This window comes from Lampetra fluviatilis, chromosome 18, assembly GCF_964198595.1.
Source record: "Lampetra fluviatilis chromosome 18, kcLamFluv1.1, whole genome shotgun sequence".
Classification (NCBI taxonomy): Eukaryota; Metazoa; Chordata; class Hyperoartia; order Petromyzontiformes; family Petromyzontidae; genus Lampetra; species Lampetra fluviatilis.
The window spans coordinates 10,370,456-10,387,984 of NC_136292.1; the positions used below are offsets into that span (position 1 = coordinate 10,370,456).

Consider the following 17,529-nt stretch of genomic DNA (forward strand, 5'->3'; position numbering starts at 1 on the left):
CCCCCATCCACCCCCATCCACTCCACTCCCAGCCACCCCCATCCACCCCCATCCACCCCCATCCACTCCACTCCCAGCCACCCCCATCCACCCCCATCCACCCCCATCCACTCCACTCCCAGCCACCCCCATCCACCCCCATCCACCCCCATCCACTCCACTCCCAGCCACCCCCAGCCATCCCCATCCACCCCCATCCACTCCACTCCCAGCCACCCCCAGCCACCCCCATCCACCCCCATCCACTCCACTCCCAGCCACCCCCATCCACCCCCATCCACCCCCATCCACTCCACTCCCAGCCACCCCCATCCACCCCCATCCACCCCCATCCACTCCACTCCCAGCCACCCCCAGCCACCCCCATCCACCCCCATCCACTCCACTCCCAGCCACCCCCATCCACCCCCATCCACCCCCATCCACTCCACTCCCAGCCACCCCCAGCCACCCCCATCCACCCCCATCCACTCCACTCCCAGCCACCCCCAGCCACCCCCATCCACCCCCATCCACTCCACTCCCAGCCACCCCCATCCACCCCCATCCACCCCCATCCACTCCACTCCCAGCCACCCCCATCCACCCCCATCCACCCCCATCCACTCCACTCCCAGCCACCCCCATCCACCCCCATCCACCCCCATCCACTCCACTCCCAGCCACCCCCAGCCACCCCCATCCACCCCCATCCACTCCACTCCCAGCCACCCCCAGCCACCCCCATCCACCCCCATCCACTCCACTCCCAGCCACCCCCATCCACCCCCATCCACCCCCATCCACTCCACTCCCAGCCACCCCCAGCCACCCCCATCCACCCCCATCCACTCCACTCCCAGCCACCCCCAGCCACCCCCATCCACCCCCATCCACTCCACTCCCAGCCACCCCCATCCACCCCACTCCAACGGGCCAATACCCGGGGGGGGAGGGGGGTGGGCACTGCCTTCGAGGAAGTAGCGCGGGCAACGCGAAGAGACATTTTGGGCTGCGAGAATGACCCAAGCGATTAGGGGTGGTGGTGGTGGCGACGGCACGGAGAGCCACGCTTCTCCTCGTGCCTCTCCGGCGAGGAAACGCGACCAGGTGTCGTGGCTGTTGTTCCTGTAAATGATCGCCAGAGCACACCACGGAGGGGTTACTGCATTCGTACGGTTACTCATTGGCTGGTCGGGAGACCTGTGGTCGCGTAACGCACTCGGTTATCGTGATCTTTTGAAATTCCACCGTTTCTTAATTTAAAAAAAACAACCAACACGAATACCGCAAAGCCCACAGAAGCGGTGTCAGAAAATAAACCTGTGACTACATGGCCCTGGTTTTTGTTTGTTTGATTGTGTTTGTTTGATAATGAAATAAGGGACTCCACCGGACGCCTGATCGCACCGAAATAGCAAGCGGTGGAAACTAATCATCCACGTCAGAGTCAGGCCAACACTGGCGCGTTGCATTTGAGAGTCGCCGTTTCCAAAAATATATAAAAACCCAAATTAGGCAACTTGTTTTTCATCGAAAAGTTGGATGATCAAAATTGGTTGAATTTAGTTTGGCGTTGTTCCTTAAGATTCATCCAAGCACAGTGAGATTGCAAAGGTCAATTCCTGGCCTAAGGTCAACATTCGAAGATAACGACTATCATCATCATCATGTTACTCGGCATGATCATTCTCCTGTGGCCAATAAACTAAGCACCGTTTTGTGAGATAGCACTGCTTGGTTGCTGGGAATTCAACGGGTGTTCCTGGCATAGCACTGTGGAATTTACACCACAATCATTTCGGTACTGATGTCTTGCCTCTTCTGACATTGTTCGGAAGATTAACAACACAATCGTTCCAATTGGGCAGGTTTTTTTTGTTATCTATGCATGGATTACAGAACACACTCAGGTTAACGATATTCGTATGCTTACGAAAACGGGGCTTGCCACCTCCGAGCAGTTTTCAGTTTCAGTTTTCAGTTTTATTTGGTATCGCCCTATGAAGCTCGGCACGACACACAATGGGGTGGGTGACCAGCATCACTTCCGACCCCGTTTGTCTCCCCTGTGGAGATGAATTTTCACACCGTTCAATGAACCCATACGTGGCTGAGTCGACCTAGGGGAGGCCCAGGACCCATTCAAATATTTGCCACTGCTGTTGGCTACGAACCGAGTGCGCTAACCGCTACGCCACCGTCCCCCACAACAAAAACAAAGACCCCCCCCCCCAGTATAGCCTTAACATACTGCTGGGGCAAGTGCACAGACAAGCCCACAGACTGCACCGAACACGTACATAAACAACCCGTACTCAACCGCACACACCGCAAGGTACAGGGGGTCACCTTTTATTTTCTTAATAGTCGTCCCATGGCCCTCACGAATCCAGTCGCAGTCGCGTTTTAATATACGAAGCCGTATTGATGCGGGGGGGGGGGGGGGGGTCCCTGTGGAGCTCAGCAGCGGATAAACAAGCCACATCGTTAGTACAATGGGGCAAGCCGCATTAACATATGAATTTGGGTATTTCCTACATGAATAGCAATCCCTTTAAGGAGTTGGGAAATTGCAAATTAACACGCACCACGGGCTGCGATATAACAAATGCATTGCTCACGAACACTAAAGGCAAAGGATTATCTCCCCCGTATAGCCTTTAAGAGGCCGTTGAGGCAAGTGCTGTCAGCCAGCACCTACGAAGGCACATGGGGGAGGTGAGGGCGGCTAGGACCTTCACCGTGCCGATGTTTACACACAGCACCAGTTACAGTACTCATTCAAGGCTCAGTAGACCTAGGGGAGGCCCAGGACACACACGTATGTACACGTGCGGTTCTGTGTGCGTCTTCCTTGGCATGGGCACCTCGCTAAGAGCACTTGCCCCAACATTCCGCGCAAGGATACACGGCGGATCCTTTGCCTTTAGAGTGGGGAGCGGTGATTCATTGGTGGTTAACTTACGAATACGGCAGCCTGAGTTCAATTCCACGGCTAAAAACAGCGGCAAGCGAGGCATGGAGCGACCTAGGTCGTTGCTCGCCTAGGTTGACTCAGCCTTAATTGAGCATCGAGGACTGTGTGGAAACAAAGACAGCCGGGCATGGTACCGACCATACCACCCGCTCTTATGCGACGTTACAGCCTTAACACTCACTGACAGCACTTGTCCCAACAGTTTTAAAATATAAAAGGGGGGGGGGCTCTTAAGTGTTATCGTGGCCTTTGCATTTATCAACCGTGGTACCACAATCTGCTTTTCACGTTAATGTTTTTATTTTTATATTTCGTCGGTTTATCATTCCTTCCGTATCCTTGCCGGCACGTATGTTATACCGGCACTTACTCCCTATACGAATCAGCACCTCCGATTGCCACGGTTGGTTATGTACGGCGCGAAAGAAGTTCAACACACGCACGTATATACGGCACTTTAACCACCGATGATATACTGGAACGGTATGGATTTATTGCTGTTAATTTCCCAGTGACGCTTTGCTGGCCTACATTCAATCAACAACATCAGCACCAATAATGACCTGACATTTCAACAACAATTACGTAAACCACTATATTACAAAACTAGACATCATTAATGGGCAAAGGACATTTATCTGGAGTGGGTGCTTTTAGTCTGGCTGCAGCAACACTTTCATCAAAACATATTTCTGATCACACGCGATTGATCACTAACGATCATACAAATTAAGACGACACTGAATTAATTATTCCATGAGCTTCATATCAATCACACTGCTTTACCACAGGCGAAACACCCGCGACGCAATTCCGTGCAGACACCATAAGACACAAGTTAAACAATGTAGAACACGCGTGCACAATAATGGCAATAAAGACTAAACTAAATACCCAAGCGGACAAAACTATAAAGTGGAATTTGTTGGTAACATTTCTATTGTTTTGTTAATAGTTTTGATATTTTTCACCGTAGTTTTTTGTGTTAAAAATGAATATGGGGAAATGGATTACGATAATAATAGGGGGGAGCTGTCCTTAAATGTGAATAAAAAATAAAATGTGTATAATAATGCGTGTCTCTTGGAGAAAAAAAATCACGTTTGGGCCACCCTGTAAAATGGAGTAATTCTCGTAAATCTAAGAACATTGTCAAAGTATTAGCAACGTTGGCCATACACAAGTCATAAGATGAAACCACATTTCTTTAATAAATGGGCCAAATTAATTGCTTTGGAATTTCGATTCCATGTTGTTTATTTTCACCAAATATCTAACAAGTTAGCATTCATTGAGATAACAAAAAAACAGGCTCATTGTCTGCCAACAAAAAAATATATGCACAAATGTTTGCTGTTAACCAAAACAGCCGGCTTTACATAAATTCCCGCGCCTTCAAGTAAATGATGGCGGTGCTGCATTCATAAACGAAGGTTGCAGGAGGTCGGTAATAAGCCGAAGGGTTTACAATTAACATCAATGCGCATGGCTTTCTGGGTGCTTAGAAGTCTCCAGTGGGAATTATTGTAGGATCCTCCAGCCACAGCCATTCGTTTACTTGTATATAATAATAATAAATCTCTCATTTGCCTCTCCATTAGCAACCCTTGTAAAATCAACACAGCTGAATTTAACCACAGCATTTGTTCCTCCTGGGTAGACTCACTGACGCCTTACAACATTTATTCTGTTGTTGTTGTTATTCAGTAGCCCACGGAAATATAACCACATAATTGAAGGTATCGCGTTCATTTTTTGTTCGAGGGTTTATTTTTTCCAAATGTATTCCAGCTTGAGAACCATTTATGAGAGAGCACTGCAGAAAAAGAGAGTTTGCACAAGACATGTGAACATTGTTCAACTCACTATTTTTATCCTTTGCGCAGTAAGGGGCCACACTTCCCCATACACTTTGCTGCGAGATTGTCATACGAGGGTGACACTGACATTATTTCATTCTCAGACCTGGAATTTAGCAACGTTTATTAACGTGATGGGTGTTTTTTGTGCAACTTTCTACACCGGAGAACCTGGTATAATCACAGGCAGCTAGAACCTGGATCTGATCCCAGAATCTTAGCCAACAGTTGCTGTCCTATGGATAGACTGGCTCCTGCCAAAGAAAATGTGGAATTCCCCCCACTGGTTTAGTCCCACCAATGAAGATTGACACTCTCCTAATGCTCATATTTTACTCTGTAATCCACATCTCCCTTGCCACTGACTTTTGTGTCAACAAAGCTCACAATTAGTTCAACGTAAGACAACGTACCTCCACGTGCGTCTATACACTTTCATGTTTAGACCAAATTGAAGTTATTGTTATTGGCACGACATTATTATCATTTTGGCTGTGATACAAACTACGTTGATGCAGCAGAGTATCCGTGTCATGACCAAGAATTCACATCCTGGTGCAGGGTCTAAACTAAGCCCCCATCACCACAATCGACCAGGATCGATAAAACAGGTACTGAGTGCACCAGCGTATTTCATCTGGAATCTGACAGATAGCTGACAACTGGCTGCTTCCTCGTTTGATTGGCTCGGAAGCAGCGGCAAATATTCGCGCACGAATACAAGATACTCAAAAAGCGTATTTTCACTTCAATACATTTCCACGTGGAAAGTCGCCTGAGCTGTTTGTGCTGACCAGGTCGCTTCTGAGCCATATAGCTCAGTGGGCCTTACCTGTTAAAATAAAAAAGCTTAGCTTTTAGTTTCAAATGACCCAATAAATATTCATCATGTTGTACTCGGTGATGTTTATCGAATGATCTAATGCTCTCCGCCACAATTGTGGGCCGGCGACACAAAACAAAATTGCGTGGGGAACAAAAAGCTCCGTCACGTGCTCACTCGCTGAAAGGAGAAAAAAACCCTAAATCTTATTTGACCCTACCAAAGACAAAGATCCCCCGTATAGCCTTATTATAGTGCTGTTAGCGAGCACCTATGAAGGCCGGCACGGGACACGAGGGGGTGGGTGGCCAACGCCACGCCCGGCCGCCTTTGTCTCCCCAGTGGTGATGTTTACACACCGCACCAGGTACTCATTTGAGGCTGAGTCGACCTAGGGGAGGCCCAAGACCGGTTCAGATAACCGTCACTGGTGTTGGCAGTGAGCGGGAAGTGGGCGGGTTCGTAAACGCCACACTATCGCTCCCCACTACACACACGCAACAGTTGTTGGCTGTCTTGGTGAAACAACATTCAACTTGCGTTGTACTTATTGTCAATCCACTGCTGGATGAGGATACTCCCTCACATCACGGGGGCTGTTTGACCACGCTTCACCACACTGGTCAGTGCAAGCTGTTGAATTGCAAGGGCAGCATGGATTGTGTTGGGACGCATAGTACAGTACAGTACAATGGATTGGACTACATTTCCTCTGTCTGCTAGCGCAGCGCAGTGCGGGATTAAGCTAGTGCGGGGCTTGTAGCATATGTTATAAAGGGGCCCTAAATAAATAAAAAAGCATAAATATGAAAACACAACATTTTTACTTGAATAATAAAGTCAATATTTGTCATTTGCTATACAGCCAGAAAATACGACAAATCGCTAACCTTAAACACCCAGTCGTTCATAAAAGTTGAAGGCAGTATAGTACTATTGTAATAGAGCAAGTGCAAAATCACTGAACCGAAATTGATAGCTTGAAAGCATTTAGCGCGGGGCCCTTGAAAATGCGGGGCTCGTAGCTACTGCATATGTAGCTACTTTTGCTACGAGGATAATCCGGCATTGCTTCGGTGGTAATGCACACATCGCTGTGTTCTCAGCGTGTGGCACCACAGCGTCCATGGAGCTCCGAGGGCTCTTTCGACACTGCCGAGGTCCCCGTGCTATCTTGACGGAGCACGCAGCGTTCCGTCAGAAGTAACCAAGCGAATCTTAAGACGGTCGACCATCACTGAGCCCTTGGCGAGACGACTGATGCGATTTCAGAAGCGCGGGGATTGGGTGGGTCTCGCTGGATCGTGGTTCAAGTTGAGGAGGGATGATATTGGGTGGGCCTGGCTGGGTTGTGGTTCAATTTGAGGAGGGATGATATTGGATGGGCCACGCTGGGTCGTGGTTCAAGTTGGGGAGGGGTGATATTGTTTTCTATGGTGCATTACGCCTCCAGTGGCCATTGGGCCTAGGGTGGTGGTTCTTAACCTTGACTGCAGCCTTTGCACCCCTTTGGTTCTCAAACGTAAAAAAGAGTAAAATGTTAATAAATGCATAGGGTTTGATTAAACAAAGTGGTTGTACTTACGTTCCCGTGCTTAATTTGTACCTTCTAAACAAATCTGGCCATGTCCCGCACCTCCTAGAAAGGGCATCTTGCACCTCATGCTAAGAACCACAAGCATAAGCTGTACATATTTATTCTCCGTCCCATGATTGGATCACCTCTCTCTACCAAATAGAGATGGTCACTGTTTGTGTACAGAGCCCTCGAGATGGGTGCCGTGGTGGCGAGTTGTTAACTCACTTGCCAGGTATGCAGGAGGTCGTGGGTTCAAACCCAATCCCGACCCTGACGCTCTGTATATTTGGAGTTTGTGTTCTACCCGTGGTCGTGTGGATTTTTCTCCAGGTCCTTCGGTTTTTCTCTCCACATTAAGAATCAAGGTGCGTTTAGAGTATTTCGCTGCTATACATTTACACCACGATAAGCCAATTCGTTGAGTTTAACACGTAGGCTTTTCGTTGAGCTATCATTTGTGGCCAGGTCACTTCTGAGAAGAGCTATATCATACAGTGGGCCTTACCTGGTCAACTAAAACAGTTTCGCTCGCGTTTATTCAATTTTGTAGCGTTACGTGAACTAATTGCATACAACGTATATGAAACGGGCGTGATAGAGTCACACACGTACAGTTCGATGTGTGTGTGTGTATCGAATCTATGGCTTCGTTTGCGCCACTAATGTCGAGTAAATTGCCAGGTCCCCACAACTGCTCAGATCCTGTCAAAACCACTTTAGCGAGATGTAACGGGAGGATACCCACACGTGATTCCACGTGAGTGATACGTGTGAACCGGTCCTGGATCCCCCTTCACCAACCTACACTCGACTGGCGTGGTGAAATATGGTCAAACACCACTGCTCCTCCCCCCCCCAACACAGCATTGGATGGATGAGGCCCTTCGTCCATTCAGTGGCCAACGTTGTAAATGTAAATGTAGACGGTGTCCGGTATGAAGCCTCTTCCGTACAGCAGCATCGCGCGCACACTGCTGTGTGGAAACATCGTAGGAAGGGAAAACTGTGTGGGAAACCGTCGTTCTGAATAGTGCCGGCATGCATTGGGTGGGTGGTTGTGGCGTGAAACCGTCGTGTTACCGGCCAAATTCGCCTGCCGCAGAAGGCTGCAAACGATGATTGTCTCGGTTCATCTCAGTCCTTTGGTAATATACTTGCGGAAATATAAACACCCACCATTTATAACTACTAAACTATTTTTTATTTTACGAGGTAAGGCCCACTGAGCTGTATAGCTCTTTTTTTCAGAAGCGACCTGGCCACAATCGATAGCTCAAGTGGCTTATCATGTGGACATTTAAAGCAGTAAACTGTTTTAAACGCATGTTTCTAAATGTGGAGAGAAACACCGGAGGACCCGGAGAAAAATCCACGTGCCCACCGAGAGAGAGACATACCAAACTCCAAATATACAACAGGCGTCAAGGTCGGGATTGAACCCACGACCTCCTGTACACCAGGCGAGGCAGTTAACATCTCGCCACCGCGGCACCTTTACTTTTCCTGCCGGTAGATATAGAGGCAAGCAATGTTCGAGGCTTAAGAGAACTATGTTTCGGGTTCATTATTTGCGCCACCTGTGCCAGGAATCAAACCACCAATCGCACCACCACCTACCGCGGAGAGCGCGTCAAAGTCAGTACGTGCCAGCCAATTTGCATGGGCGTTTCAAGCGCCTTCATTTAAATATCAGACAAAGCTCATGTTTGCTCTTTCATGGGTTTTTATGTTTTGGAAACCTGCGTGGAAATGTTTTTCTTCCACCACCACCCACCCCACCCCGCATCCCATCCGTCGGCGGTGGAATAAAAAAAATCTACGAAAGTAAAAATGTTTGCCACCAGGGAAAAAAGGGAGCTGTGGTCGGTGGGCGTTTTTCACCTGCATCACAAAACACAACGAAATAATGAAGCGGATGATGTCTATAAATAAATACACATATACCCGCGTGTGTGTGTGCGGTTGTGTCTGTGTGTGTGCGGTTGTGTGTGCGGTTGTGTGTGGTGGGGGGGGGCGGTAGTGTAGCGCGGTTAGCGTGCTGCGCTACGAACCTGACCACGCGGGTTCGATTCCCGCTCATCGGCCAACACCAGTGACGATTATTTGAACCGGTCCTGGGCCTCGCCTAGGTCGACTCAGCCTCAAATATGTACCTGGTTGCGATGTGTAAACATCGCCACTGGGGAAACAAAGGCGGCCGGGCGTGGTGTTGGCCACCCCACCCCCCTCGTGTGTCGTGCCGGCCTTCATAAGTGCTCGCTAACAGCACTTGCACCAACAGTCTGTTAAGGCTATACGGGGTATCTTTGTTGGGGGATGTGAAACGTTTAAGTTTCGCATGCGTTGTTAATTTTGTGTTTAAATATTCAACAGCGCCTTCCACTGGACGACCTACAGACTGCAGCGGCAGGGCTTCACGGATGGGCTATTGGGGGATTTAAAACTGGCAACTTGCATAGCTGCTGATGTTTCATTACCGTCAGCCGCCCAATTTGTATCATTCTTGTTGTGTGTGGCTGGCAGGACAATTAAACTAACGTCCTTCAATTGATGTAATGTTGGTCATGCGGATTCTTTTTACCATACTTCACCACGCTGGTCAGCGTGGGCTGGTGAAACGGTATGGCCCCTCAAATATCACTCGTGACTCGAGTTAGCACGTCCGATTAGCACGGCTGGCTATGTACGATGCGAAAGCTGCTTTACGTACATAGCAGTTGGCCGGGAGTCGAACCCAGGCCAGCGAGTTCACAGCGGCAGCGTGCCAATCACTGCCAAACTGCCCCTCGAATCCTTTAACGTCTAAGTCCAGATAAGCTCGCCAGGAAATGGCCTCAGTTGCTTCAGTGTCTCTTAGTCAGCTGCAAGACAAGTTTGCTTGGTCCATTATTCCGAGCGGTGTGTGGCGTTGCTATTGCCGTTTGAGCCAAAATGTCGCAGCATCGCGCGCTTGCGGATGCGCGTCTGCGGCCGTCTTGGAACGCTGTTCCTTCCGATATCAGGAAGCCACTGGAGCTATGCACTTTAAAGTCGTCTCGATTGAAAACTCGCTTCTTTCAAGCTGCTTTTTGTGTTCATTTGTTTTGCCCTTTCCCCGCACCTCCGATGAGCACGAAAGTAGTTCAACGTATGGACATGATGGCATCAGCTCGCGTTGAACGTTGAGAAGGATGCCATTTGCGCACTCGGCAGCTGCAGTGAAAGCGTGCGATGGCTCCTTTTGATTGAGTCGGCTCTGTGTCCTCAACCACAGCCCCATATCGGAACGCTCACCAATGAACGCAGGCGGACTCACCCCGGGTCCACCTTTGCCTGGCCCAGAAAGCCAACGCGAACGTCAAAACGACGACAGCGCCACGTGGAGCCGCCGAGGCACAAGGCAGCAGTAAAGGAGCAATGACGCCTTCAAAAAAACAACGTGGGTCACAATAAGTCATAGGAGAATCCACGTACAAAAAAAAAACACGTGGCTTAACGTTTAATTACTTTGTGTGATATACCTGGCCTGTGCGGCAAGTGAAATCACTACCATCGACAAAAAATGCAGAGATTCCCACTTGTAGCCGGAATAGATCTTTGGGGACAAAGTGCTGTTAGCGAGCACCTGACGAAGGCCAGCACGGCACACGAGGGGGCGGGTGGCCCAGCACCGTGCCCGACCGCCTTTGTCTCCCCCAGCGGCGATGTTTTTTATACACACACCGCGACACGCGAGACACAAATTCAGGGATGGCCGTGATTAAAAGTACATAATGGTAATGCTTTATTAGGCTCAAAGGGTAGTAATTATACACGTACAGGGGGGGGGGGGCTTCCAGTTTTCGTCAGCGCTCATTCCGTCAGCTCATCCCGACGGGAGAAAGGGAGTGGGGGGGGTCGCCGCTGCCCAGGCCACTAACGCGCGTTTGAAATTTCGAATTCATCTCCCGATTCCTGTGACCAGATTGAGAATGTCGACCTCAACCACTCATCGCCCCCCCCTCCCCCCCGGTTTTACAAATGCGGAGAATGTTTGAAATGCCTCCGCGTGCTTCGCATTACAAAAAAGGGGGGGGGGGGGGCGCCTGGGTCGGAAATGACGAATCTCGCTGGTATTCTTGGTTCTTTCGGTAAAGTCACGTAGATTGAAAATAAAAAATAAAATAAAACATAAATTTAAAAAGCAAAAAACCCACGACGTTTCGATCGCAACACAAGCGATGCCGTGGGTTTTTTTCTGCTTTAATTTTTAATTTTCTTTTTTCTTCTATCTACATGACTTTACCGAAAGACCCAAGAATATGAATCACCTGAGGACGGCTGCTTGCGTTGTGGCCGAAACGTCGTGAGAATTATTTTATTATGTTTTATTTTCATAATTTTATTACTTCCCTTCTACGTGACTTTACCGAAAGAACCAAGAAGATGAATCATCTGAGGACGGCTGCTTGCGTTGTGGCCGAAACGTCGTGAGAATTATTTTATTATGTTTTATTTTCATAATTTTATTACTTCCCTTCTACGTGACTTTACCGAAAGAACCAAGAAGATGAATCATCTGAGGACGGCTGCTTGCGTTGTGGCCGAAACGTCGTGAGAATTATTTTATTATGTTTTATTTTCATAATTTTATTACTTCCCTTCTACGTGACTGTTCATCACTCGCCGCATTCGAATGCTCGGTACGGCTCGGATGGCGATTCCACCAGGGCACGCGTTCCCCCCTTTTAACAAGCGCGCAGCTCCCCGCGTCCTCAACGCGACACGCGCGTGTCTGGGATGAGCTGGCAGACCGATGTGGCCCCGAGCGCGCACGACTCAGGAGACACCCGGGGGTTGGGGGGCAGGGGCAGTGGGAGAGAGAACGAGGGAATGAAACAATAGCGAGAGTGAGACGTCTTTTTCAAGGAGAAAAAAGTAATTTGTTGTCGGCCTAAACGTCCTACCTGGGAAAACTTGTAATAGCTAAAAGCCCAATACCATGCATAATGGAACAGCTTGCTTAAATATACTACCACCTTTTTGCTTAGTAGGTTATGAGTGTGTGTGTGTGTCGTTAGCATTACCTAAGCACCGCTATCATTCCTATGTTTGTTTCATTTAACATCCTCATCTCTTCGCCCACTGTCCAACACACTTCACGCGCGTGTCACATCATCCGTGGTGTGCGTTGAGTATGCAGTCGCTCCTCTGCGAGTTATTCGTCAGACCTTAGACAAAGATACCCCCCCCCACCCCCACTCAGTATAGCCTTTAACAGACTGTTGGGGCAAGTGCGGTTAGCGAGCACCTATTAAGGCCGGCACGGCACACGAGCGGGATGGCTGCCAACACCACGCCAGGCCGCCTTTGTCTCCCCAGTGGCGATGTTTACACATCGCAACCAGACGTTGACTGCACACCGCTACAACAGGTACTCATTTGAGACCGAGTCGACCTGGGAGAGACGAGGGACCGGTTCAAATGTTTCGTCCCCGATGTTGGCCGCGAGCGGGAATCAAACTCGGGGTCGCACGGGTTCGTAGCGCAGCGCGCTAACCGCTGCGCCACCGCTCCCCGCTGCTAGCGGCTTTGTAGAGAGACGCGTGCAAGTGTCAGGGAGGTTTTCATGGCAGCGGCAAGCGAGCATCATCTTCTGCAGCGAACCGCTTCGTGAGCTTTGGAAATAATTCGGCAGCCCCGTGAGTTTTTTTTTCTCTCTCCCACTTGCACACACACACACTCTCCTCTCTCTCTTTTCAAAGCGATCCGTCCCACCGTGGGTAAGGAGAGAGCCGGACGGAGCCGCCTGGTTGGTGAGACGTGACGCCGGCGAGCGCTGCGCTCTTGGTCGCCGGGCCGGGCATCGCTCCCCAACATTCTCACCGACATAATTACAAAAAAGAAACGGTTGTGGTTTGTTGTTGTTGTTATATCTATGTATATTTTTTGTTGAGTCGATAAGCGAGCAAGCAAGCAGGCATACAAGGCAATAACTTCTTACCATTCGGCCATCCATAAAGCTCTACTAAAGCTCTGCAGAGTGTCTACCCCCCATCCACACCCCACTATCCCAACAAAAAAAATATTGAGTACTGTGTTTAATAAATTCCTTCACATTTAATATATTTATCTAAGTTAATACATATACCTTTATAACATCACCGCTCTGTGAAACTAAAGTGGTCAGTTTACTGGAAGAATAAAATAACACGGCCGCACTTTCACTCTCGAGGGCTTGCGTCTGAGTGTGATGTCCTGGTGGGATGTTGATGAGGTTCTGGTGGGATATCGGTGATCTTGTGGTTGCATAACAGCGTGGTTATGCTGACATATCGGTGGTGTTCTATGGGGATATCAGTATCGTTCTGGTGTGATATCAGTGTGGCTGTGGTGGGATATTCCACACCTCCGATTAACGCGGCTGGCTACGTACGGTGCGAAATAAGTTCAAACATGCGTACATACACATCGGCGATGTGTCCGGTGGGATATCAGTCGGCGGCCTGCGAGCGTTAACGTCCCCGCGTCCGCGTGCGACGCACGGACACAGACATTCCGGGACGCTGCCCCGTGAAGACAAATCAGAGGAACATGCAGCAATAAAACTTGACGTCCGTTTAAAAAATAAAAAAAACCCCAACGCTAACGTGAACAGTAAACGGCAACGATACGGCATGAGTGAAAACGACGACAACAAATGCGAGGTCGGCGACAAGGGCGACCGTTTCTCGACGAACGCTGCAGCCGGTGGCTCGCTGCGAGTGTCGAACCGAAAGGCGGCGGCGGCGGCCACACTCAAGCGGAGAGAGAAGACTTGAAGCTCTACACGAACGGGGATGATAAAACGCGCGGCCGCCGCTGGCCCATCGCCAAGTGTTGTAGTGTGCGAGCCCTCGGCAAGTATGTGTACAATCCCAGGACGTTCCTTCTCCTCGTGTCGAGCGGGGCGCCAAGATAATCGCGTGGTTCCCACTCGTGTTGTTGTCATCAATCTCAAATATTTTATTTTTATTTTATGAGGATAGACCCACCTGAGCTATGTAACTCTTTTTCAGAAGTGACCTGGCGATCACGAATGATAGCTCGACGAAGTGGCTTATCACCATGTGGATATTCATAGCAGCCAATTGTTCTAAACGCTTGTTGATCTAAACGTGGAGGGGAAACAAAGGGACCGGAGAAAAGTCCACGCGACCACGGAGAGAACAATGCCAACTCCAAATATACAACAGGCGTTCGGGTCCGAGATCGAACTCACAACCTCCTGCATACCAGTCGAGGTAGTTAACATCTCGCCACCGTGGCGTCATTAGGGCGATGTTAGATTCCCTGCCGCCCCCAGCCGCCCCTTCGTGAGACTCGAGATATTTCACGGCTACGCAGAATAAAATATTTATATTTCCATGCGTCGCAATTCCACCAACCTGCCAGTTCAAAGGTATAAATCAAGAGGCACAGGGCTCAGGCACACGCACAAACTAATCATACTCAAGAGGAGAGTTCAGTCTTGAGAATAAAAGTCAAACAAATTAAAGGGGAAATACACGGGGCCCTTCAAAAGATTAAATGGTGCAAAAGAAAATACGAACTCCCAGCTATTAAGTTCGAAAAGCAATGCTCTAACGCAATTGAGAGCTGTTCAGTTTGGCTTATCGCCTACTCTAATATAGGCCATATGCTTTTAAAAACATTTGTATAAAAAAAAACACCTTCGAAAGCTTTCCGGTCTAACTTGCGCATCTTCATGACACACAGCTATTCTCTTAATCCACATTCAATCGACCCAACACAGATCACAAATTCCACTTTCCTGTACACATCCTACACCTTCTCTCGTCTCAAATCTCCCCGCGAGCTTCCCCGCCCCCTACCATCGTCTTCCAGTCATTTTGTATCTACATCGTCGCACACTTCTGGCACAAAAACAAGAAAAAAACCCAAACACAAAAGGAAAAAGTCCTGTACACATCGACGGCAGCGCAGAAACTGTGTGGACAGCGACACTGCCATCTGTTCAGAGCACCACACTGAAACACGCTGCATCCTCTTTCTGTGCCAACTGCCACAATCTGTGACCCAATTTGGACAAAGCTCAGAGTTAACAAAATTGCATCAAACGCGCACACACACGCGCACACGCGCGCACGCACACACGCGCGCTTTTTTGTTGTTGTCGTTGTCGTTTCACTCGGCCGCCGACTCAACCTCGTGCAGGAGCTTGTAACGGACCTGGGGAAGGCCGGGAGTGAGTAAGAGATCGGGGTTGGTCAAGGTTTCCCCAAACCGAGCGACCGCTTCGGAGAGAAGGAGGGCCCCCTCTACCCTCAACGGACAGCGTAGGAGAGAATCTCCCCCCAAGTGCAGCTGACTTCACCGGGGAGCGCCTACAGGAGGGGGCAGACTGAGCCACAGGACGATCGCCGCCAAGCTCAAATCCCGACCTCGCCAGCGCGCACGGGAGTTGGCGGCGAACCGCGGGAGTTGGCGCGATCAAAGCAGGTCGGGGGGCATCCGCGGTGCCTTCGAACCGCCATCCACGTTTGGCCGCAAGGGGCACGTAGATAGGCACGAGGGTTAAACACGCGCGCGCACGCACGTACGTGGGTACGCGCGCAGGTGTACGGGGGGGAGGGGCAGGCGTGAAAGCCAAGCGCCAGGGCTCAACGGAGGAATCATCGACGGAAGACGGAGGAGGACGAGGGGTAGCACGTGGGGGCGTGGACGTCGCCATCGGCGCTCGAGGCGGTGGACGAAACACGGGGAGCAGCGCGAAGCACAAAAGAAACAACGCCGCAGGGGCAGATGCGCGACCGTCACTGTAAGGCATCTCACGGGCGCGCCACCCTCGAGGCCCTCCCCCACACACAAGTCACCGTTAGCCGCGTCCCACCAGAGTGTTTCGATGAATAAAAACTTAGAAAAAAAACGATAATAATTTGGCTTTTTTTTTGCGGCCGGCTGGGAAGTTTTTTTTTCTCTTGCCGGCTTGCGGTGATTTACAGCGCGCCCGGCGTGCAGTGCAGCGTGAAACGTCCCGAGTGCGCGCGTTACACAGAGAGCACCGTCATTATGGGGGCAGGGGTGAGGGGGGATGGGTGGGGGTCAGGGGTTGGTGGGCCGGTGGGTGGGTGTGGGTTTGTACAATCCGTTTTTTTTCATTTCTTCTTGCCGAACAGGCTGAAGCGCTTTTCCTTGTCCTTCTCGCGCTTGCCGGGGCTGGCGTCGCCGGCGCCGCTCACGGCCGTCGCAGGCAGCGTCTGCGCCCGTGCCACGTCGCCTGCACCGTCGCCGCCGCCAGCGCCGCCGCCACCGCTGGCGCCGCCGCTCGCCTCCGCCGGCACCCCGACGATGGCGGTGCTCACACTGTTGATCCAGCCGTTCATCTCGTCCTGCAATCGCACAAGAGGCAGAGACACCCCGCACCCCCACGCCAACCGTGTGGCCTTTAACAGACTGTCAAGTGCGGTTAGCGACCACCTGCCCCTAATGGTGGACATCTGTGAAAAAGAGCTTCATAGCTCATCGGATTTCCTCCAGTATCAATATATATTCTGATTCTGTACGGCCAACACCGCACCGAGACCGTGGTGTGGCCTGCACCGCGCCCGACCACCTGCGTTTGTCTACCCAGTGGCGATGTTTACACGTCGCAACACGTACTCATTTAGGGCTGAGTTGGCCTAGGGGAGGCCCAGAATAGGTTGAGATATTCGTCACTGGCGTTGGTGGCCATGAGTGGGAACCGAAACTGGGTCGCCGGGTTCGTAGCGCAGCACGCTAACCACTACCGCTCCCCACAAATGTGGACATACCCACAAGCCCACATTCACGCACACGGATATGTGCACACAAACACACGGACACAGAGACATTCAAATTTGTACACAGACACGACCAGATTTGTACACATACATACATGCAAAGACGAACAAACGTGCACACACACGAACACTAACACCGTACTGATGTCACCGTGGTGTCAATGCCAGGCTTGCTGCAAAGCGGCACTGCGTGGCATTCCAAAAGCCAAATTATAGGAGGTCACATGACATACGTAAGCATTATGCGTGGTAAAGTCTTGCCATTAAAAGGTAATAGGACAAGTCCAGGTAACATGTGTAGTGACAGTGAATAAGTCACTGGAGTGCGTGCCGCTGGGAGATTTGTGGACAATGAAATTAGGGGTAGCAGCCCGTTCTACCAGTTGCACCTGTGGGCAAGGCACGGATCCTTCTGGGGGATCCAGAGGGCTGCGGGGCCGTGGGCGGAGCCTGGCCACGTTCGGGAGGATAAAAGGCGAGCTCCGACTCACAGTCGGGGCTGCTGCGATCTGGAATGGAACTCGTCG

At 50.4% G+C, this 17,529-nt stretch overlaps 1 protein-coding gene across 6 annotated transcripts in view; it reads right to left on the reverse strand.

The window, feature by feature from the left end:
- Window positions 1-10,979: 10,979 nt before the first annotated feature.
- LOC144937220 (spectrin beta chain, non-erythrocytic 1-like) overlaps window positions 10,980-17,529 on the reverse strand; it is a 197,520-nt gene continuing 190,970 nt past the window's right edge. For all 6 annotated transcript variants that reach the window (XM_078864582.1, XM_078864581.1, XM_078864580.1 and 3 more), the window contains one exon: window positions 10,980-16,570. In XM_078864582.1, coding sequence (XP_078720708.1) covers window positions 16,337-16,570 — 234 coding nt within the window. In that variant the 3' untranslated portion in view covers window positions 10,980-16,336. The remainder of the gene's footprint in view (window positions 16,571-17,529) is intronic.